The 6,346-nt window shown below is 35.1% G+C and overlaps 3 protein-coding genes across 3 annotated transcripts; 2 read left to right on the top strand and 1 right to left on the bottom strand.

Moving 5' to 3' along the window:
* The first annotated feature begins 559 nt into the window (after positions 1-559).
* On the top strand, positions 560-1,447 carry LOC113771404 (zinc finger MYM-type protein 1-like). The gene has a single exon (XM_027315985.1). It carries the CDS (start codon positions 560-562, stop codon positions 1,445-1,447), a length of 888 nt encoding a protein of 295 aa, XP_027171786.1.
* A 21-nt stretch (positions 1,448-1,468) lies between these two features.
* On the top strand, positions 1,469-2,062 carry LOC113771405. Its single transcript, XM_027315986.1, has one exon. The coding sequence runs from the start codon at positions 1,469-1,471 to the stop codon at positions 2,060-2,062; it is 594 nt and encodes a 197-aa protein (XP_027171787.1).
* Positions 2,063-3,394: 1,332 nt separating this feature from the next.
* Positions 3,395-5,864, bottom strand: LOC113770641 (1-aminocyclopropane-1-carboxylate oxidase 1). The gene is made up of 4 exons (XM_027315164.1): positions 5,606-5,864; positions 5,192-5,418; positions 4,224-4,557; positions 3,395-3,893 (listed from the first exon to the last, which is right to left on the bottom strand). Exons 1-4 carry the CDS (start codon positions 5,708-5,710, stop codon positions 3,600-3,602), a joined length of 960 nt encoding a protein of 319 aa, XP_027170965.1. The 5' UTR covers positions 5,711-5,864; the 3' UTR covers positions 3,395-3,599.
* Between the last annotated feature and the right edge of the window lie 482 nt (positions 5,865-6,346).

Genomic DNA, 6,346 nt, shown 5'->3' on the forward strand with positions numbered 1-6,346 from the left:
CATTGCAACATCTTGATAAAATTTTTGAGAAGCAAAATTCTGAGCAGGTTGCAAAAAATCGGTTGCAACTTCAAGTTTCCATAGATGCTACAAAATGGTGTGCATTTCATGCGGTGGCTTTTAGGGGTCATGATGAAAGTTTAGATTCTAACAATCGAGGTAATTTTATTGAGTTGATCAAGCATGTGTCTTCTTATAATGAAAAAGTGGCTGCTGTGGTCCTTGATAATGCTCCTCGAAATGCATCTTATACTTCACCTACGATCTAAAAGGAGATATTGTCCATTTGGTTGAGCAAGATACAAAAGTATATACGAGAGGAGATTTTTTTTTTTGGTCAAAAGAAAAGGACCTGGCCCCACTTCAGGCCCCAACCCTTATTCGGGTTGTTGGGTTATTCCCCATTTTGGTTACAAGGCTCGAACACTAGACCTCGGGTGTACTAACCCTTAGTGAGACCAGCTTGGTTGCCTTGGAAGGGCATATTCGAGAGGAGATTAGTAATTCAAAATTTTCTATACTTGTTGATGAGGCTCAAGATAGATCAAAAAGAGAGCAAATGGATATTGTTCTTAGATTTGTGGACAAGCAAGGCTATATTCGAGAGAGATTTTTTGACATTGTTCATGTGCACGAAACCAATTCCTTGACTTTGAAGAAGGAGATATGTGATGTCCTTTCTCGCCATAATCTTAGTGTGCAAAACATTCGTGGCCAAGGATATGATGGAGCTAGTAACATGCGTGGAGAATGGAATGGACTACAAGCATTATTTATTCAGGAGTGCCCTTATGCATATTATATTCACTGTTTTGCTCATCGACTGCAATTAACATTGGTAGCAACATCTCAAGAGGTAATTCCTGTGGAACAATTCTTTACATACTTATCTCTTCTTATAAATTTAATTTCATCTTCTTGCAAACGTGTGGACCAACTTAGAGTTGCTAGAGCTGCTAGAATTGCTGAATTGATTGCTATTGATGAACTTGAGACTGGTAGGGGTCAGAATCAAATTGGTACCTTAAAATGGCCAGGGACTACAAGATGGGGGTCTCATTTTAGTTCTATCTGTAGCTTATTCACAGAATATGAAGACATTTGCTCTGTCCTAATTGATGTTATCAATTATGGAAATACATCAACTCAAAGAAGTGAAGCTGATAGAGTTTACGATTTCATGACATCCTTTGATTTTGTTCTTGTTATGCATATGATGAGGGACATTTTAGGATTTGCACAAATACTTTATCAAGCTTTACAATGCAAATCTCAAGATATTTTGAATGCCCTTAAATTGGTTTCAGTAACAAAGGATCGACTTCAAAGTTACAAAGATAATGGATGGAATGAATTGTTCACCAATGTAAAGACATTTTGTGATGCACGAAATATAGAGATGCCTGATATGAATGTCATTTATAAAGCAGGTCGAGGAAGAATTTGAAAACAAAATGATCCAATTACCATGGAGCATCACTATAGGATTGATGTGTTTTTGGCAACGGTTGATTCTCAAATACTTGAAATGAAGAATAGGTTTAAGGAAGATGTAATAGAGTTGCTTATTCTAAGTTCAACATTGCACCCCAAAGATAATTTTCAGGCTTTCAATAGTGAACAAATTTGTCAACTTGCAAACAACTTTTATTCAGTTGACTTCACAGATCAAGAGAAGTTACACTTAAGAACTCAATTAGAGCTTTTCCAGATTGAGTTTTCCTGTAATTCTCAGCTTCAAAATTTGTCATCACTTCAGGAGTTGTGCCAAGTGTTAGCAAAGACAAGAAAGTCAATGTACTATACTCTTATTGATAGATTGATTCGTCTTATTTTGACTCTTCCTGTTTCAACAGCTACAACAGAGCGTGCATTTTCTGCTATGAAAATCATCAAGACTTGTTTGCGTTCTAGGATGGAGGAAGACTTTCTTGCTAACTCTATGATAATGTATATTGAGAAAGAAATTGCTAGAACTTTTGATATAAATTCAATCATTGATGACTTTGATAAAATTAAAAGTCGTCATGCACAATTTCATATGTCCCACACAGTCAAATAGATTTGTAAATATGATGATATTTTTGCATATGTGAAGCGTATAAATAATTTTCATTCTATATAAGGTTGTTTCTAATCTTGTGGTATATATGTTCACATTATTTTTTTTGTAAATATATTTTACTTTCATTGCTATAGACTCGCCCTCCAAAGTTAATTCCTAGCTCCGCCACTGCCTACGTACCTCCTGATGAAATTTTTTCAAAAAATTCTAAATTTTTTATAATATAGACCATAATCTCGAGCTGCACTCAAGGAGAGTTTTATAGCTCTCTCTAATGGCTATAGTCGTTGGTTATTTAATCCTCATACTTACTAGAGGAAAACTTGTGTCTCCAACCACAGAAAGAAGCATACAAAATTCAACTCCTTGTGAAAAGTAAAAGACTGGAAAGGTGTAAGTTACACGTGTGTGTGTATGTCTGCATGTTCTTGGATATATGAAGGTGAGGGATAATAGTGACACATGTTTCGAGAAAAAACTTGCAAAAAAGAAAGGGTAAAAAAGAACTATAAGGAGAATGAGAGAATTCTTGAACTTATACAACTTTGTTATGTCACCAATCAACCTTGATTTTTCCCCTAAACTGCATCCAAATTAGTATTTGGTTCTTAAATGGTTCTACAAAATATATTTAACTCTAAAAACTTTTTGCCATTAGTAGTCAACCATATTTCTGTCAGCTTGAGGATAACTTGGCTTGCTTTTGACTTTTGAGTTTTGACCATTAAAATCACTAACCAGATTTGCCAGAGGGCAAACTGCCTGTTTGTTAAGCTGAAGGTGGCAAAGTGCAAATGTGGTAAATGTTGAATGGATTTTTTTTTTCATTTAAACTTAGTAGTCAACAAATCGTTGGCTTGTCTTGGCTATTGATGACTTGTTTATGTTATTCGTGATTTGGTACCAAAAAGTGGGCTTTTGAAGGATATTGCCAATTTTAAGTTCTCGGCCATGTAACTAATGCATTATTGTTAAATGCTTTAACATGTATAATATGTTAATCATCCGCTTACAACTATTAAATAAATAGTTATGTGAGACAAACTTAGCTTTTCTTGCATTTGATATCGGCTGCTCCTTGTAAGTTTTCTCTCTTAAGTTTGACAATTGAAATTCATAGTTCCAAACATATTTGTGTTTTTGTTCAAAGTACCAGATATTTGATTTGTTAGATTTGTTAGAAATTTGAGGACTAAATTGATCCGGCACTCATAAATTAAAGTAAAATGTTGAGTGTCTAATAATTGAGAAAATTTTAAGGAGTTTTAAAGGCAATTAAACCAAATATTAGGTCAATCAACCATATAGCTTTGCAACAGTTGCCACAAATGATTTTGGAGAAATGTATAGCTTATTTTATTTCTTTGTCTTAGAATTCTTACGACATAATAAATTTTGGTCCCTCAGATGTATAAAGGACCCGAGCAACAAATGACTAGGAATACCCAACAACCCCCACAATAAAAAAAATAATAATAAGTAGAAAACATATGAGGAGAAGAAAACATCCTAGCACTGTTTTATTCCTATGAGTCTAAGCTGTTGCAATTGGACCCATGGTAACATTGGCTTCCACGTTCTTCATTAGTTCAAATCTTGGCTCTTTGGCCTGGAATTTAAGTCCAGCATAGAGTTTCATGTAGTCATCAAAAACAAATTTTGGGTAGACTTCTTTTCTTTCTTCTGCTTCTTTTTCCAGCAGTGCTGGTGCTGGATATATAATTGCATCATTGCCTGGATTGTAGAATGAAGCAAGTGACATCCTATTTCCATCTGTTTGAGCTATGACTCGGTGGAGCACACTTTTGTATTTTCCATTGGTAATCACCTGTGATTAATTTGTAACATAATTAGAACCCAAAATAAAAAGGCATAAGTGAATAAATAGTCTATTCGATTTGTCAATTTTTGCGTTAATTAATATTGATGTTTAGTGTTGCTCACAAATTACAATCACCCCTCTAAATCTGGTATGATATTCCGTATTTATAAGTAATTTTTTTGAGAAATTATCTATCCATAAGCAATATTTATGAGGCACAAGTGTAACTCTACGTAATATGTTGGTATGAAAGTAAGAAATCTTTTGTTTTTTTTTTATTTAGTACTATCATATTATAAAAGTATAAATTTTTAATCCCAAGAAATTAATGTGTACCTCCAGTTGGTCACCAAGGTTGACCACAATAGAGTGCTTCATTGGAGGGACATCAACCCATTGATCACCCTTGAGCAGTTGTAGACCACTTACTTTATCATCTTGGAAAAGCAAGATAATCCCACCAGCATCAGTGTGTGGTCGAAGTCCCTTAATCAATTCTGGCTTGGGACATGGAGGGTAGTTGCTAACCTTGGTGCCAAAATTGGGACCTTTTGAACCATAAAAGGCTTTCTTCAAATAGCCCTTCTCAAGACCAAGATTTTCACATAGTAAATCAAGAAGTTCTTCAGCCAGTTTTTCTAATCTTACAGCAAACTCCTTCATGATGGTCCTGCATCATAAGGAAAAATAATGAGGAAAATTTGATGGGATAGGTGGAATTAATAAAAAGAGAAAATTAAAATAGCCTATGACAGAGCTATGGATATATCTTGCTTTTTAGGCATTGACAAGGGAATACTTTAAGATATTTCAAGCCAAGTTGTCAATAATTGTGTCTGATGAAAGGCTATTTTATTGATAAACCTGAATGGAAATCCAAATCTATCTGTTTCTTGAGAAGGGACACGGAGGTATGGTTGCATGTGTAGCATGTTCGGTCAGCTCAAAACTTCCTATTGTGTTGGGACCTAGGAACTAACTACAGCGCAACAGTATTTATGCTTTTCATGTTCCTGTTAAGATCTTGTCTTGAATAACTTTCCACATCTGTAAACAACACTCTAATAGTACAAGGATGAGAAGAAAATCTGTGCTAAGAACACAAATAAAATGTTAACAAAGACTCAAATTTACAACCTTTAACAACCAAGCTATGAATTATTACAAGTAACATAAAGACAAATTCATACTGATGATTTCTTCAAATTTTTTCAGTTTTCTTTCTGTCAGCAAAATGATTACTTATCCACATAAGACTTGCTTCAAAATATTTCTTGAATTGGGAAATGTGCTATAATTATTACCTGTATTCATCATCTAGATCAGGGACTTGTGAAATGTTTGAGACAGGAAGGTGGCGCAAGAAAAATGTGCTCTCCCAATCCATATCAGTAATCTCAGCTTGTACACCCTCTAAAGCCTTGCTTGCCACCAACTCCTTGAACCTTTGCTCCATGCATTTCTTGTAATGACCTTTTGTCAATCTTTCAACTGTGTCCATCATCTCATGTGGGATTCCATGGTTCACCAACTACATCAAAGTTTCAAAAGAAAAGAAACAAAAGTTAATAATGTAAACTTCTTAGAACCATTAAAATTAAAACAAACTCATGAAAATCCTAGGTACAGCAGTTTGTTACATCAAAAAAACAAAATGAGGTACACTAGTTTGCCTTATATCAGAAAGAAAATTTTAAAAAAAAAGGAATGTGTAGTACCTCAAAGAAACCCCAGTTTTCACAAGCATCCTTTATATGCTCCATGGTGGAAGCTCTCTTGTCACCATTGAGGTTTTTCATGTTGATTACTGGGAAGTTCTCCATCTTACTAGCCTTTGTGGTGGCTTCTTTTCTTGCCTAAATGTGTGTTTTGTGCGTGGGAGTTGGATTTTGTTGTGTATTTTGTGTGTTTGTGTGTTGTGTGTGGGATTTGGATTTTGGGGTGGCAATTTATAGGAGAAAGCTGGCAGGAGTGGAGACTCTGAGAACACTTGAAAATCATGTAGTGGTCGAAAGGTTGTAAATGGATGGAAATTTCCATTTGGCCCACCAACAACACATGACTTAAATTCCAGTTGTTCTAGGTCGTTTTGCCTTGTTGGACCATCTTACCTGAAGTGCAAAGGTCCCACTTCTGATGGCTGGACATTTTCTTTATATCTTGACCGATAATGTGTGGCTGCCCTATTTTATTATCATTTTTTTATCACAATAGTAATATTTCTATAATCTAATATATTCTAATCTAAGAGGAAGGGTAGTCGGAAGGGTAGTCGATGGGAGTTGAATCACCATCGGAGAAAGCCACTCAAAACAATCACATATAATGACAAATTGATGGAAGGCAAAGATCCTTGACCTCCCACACCACCAAGACTAAATTGCTTGTGGTGACCACCAGCCCTTTGGGCGGCTGCATATTATTATTGTTATTATTGTTTTGTTGAAATGTGATCTAAG

This window comes from Coffea eugenioides, chromosome 5 (genome assembly GCF_003713205.1).
Source record: "Coffea eugenioides isolate CCC68of chromosome 5, Ceug_1.0, whole genome shotgun sequence".
NCBI classification, from domain to species: domain Eukaryota; kingdom Viridiplantae; phylum Streptophyta; class Magnoliopsida; order Gentianales; family Rubiaceae; genus Coffea; species Coffea eugenioides.

Coding starts and splice junctions, on each gene's coding strand:
- LOC113771404 (XM_027315985.1), top strand. CDS start 560: ATGGATATTGTTCTTAGATTTGTGGACAAGCAAGGCTATATTCGAGAG.
- LOC113771405 (XM_027315986.1), top strand. CDS start 1,469: ATGGAGCATCACTATAGGATTGATGTGTTTTTGGCAACGGTTGATTCT.
- LOC113770641 (XM_027315164.1), bottom strand. CDS start 5,710: ATGGAGAACTTCCCAGTAATCAACATGAAAAACCTCAATGGTGACAAG. Junction 5,419..5,605: donor AAAACTGGGGTTTCTTTGAG/GTACTACACATT, acceptor ACTTTGATGTAG/TTGGTGAACCATGGAATCCC. Junction 4,558..5,191: donor GATCTAGATGATGAATACAG/GTAATAATTATA, acceptor CTTATGATGCAG/GACCATCATGAAGGAGTTTG.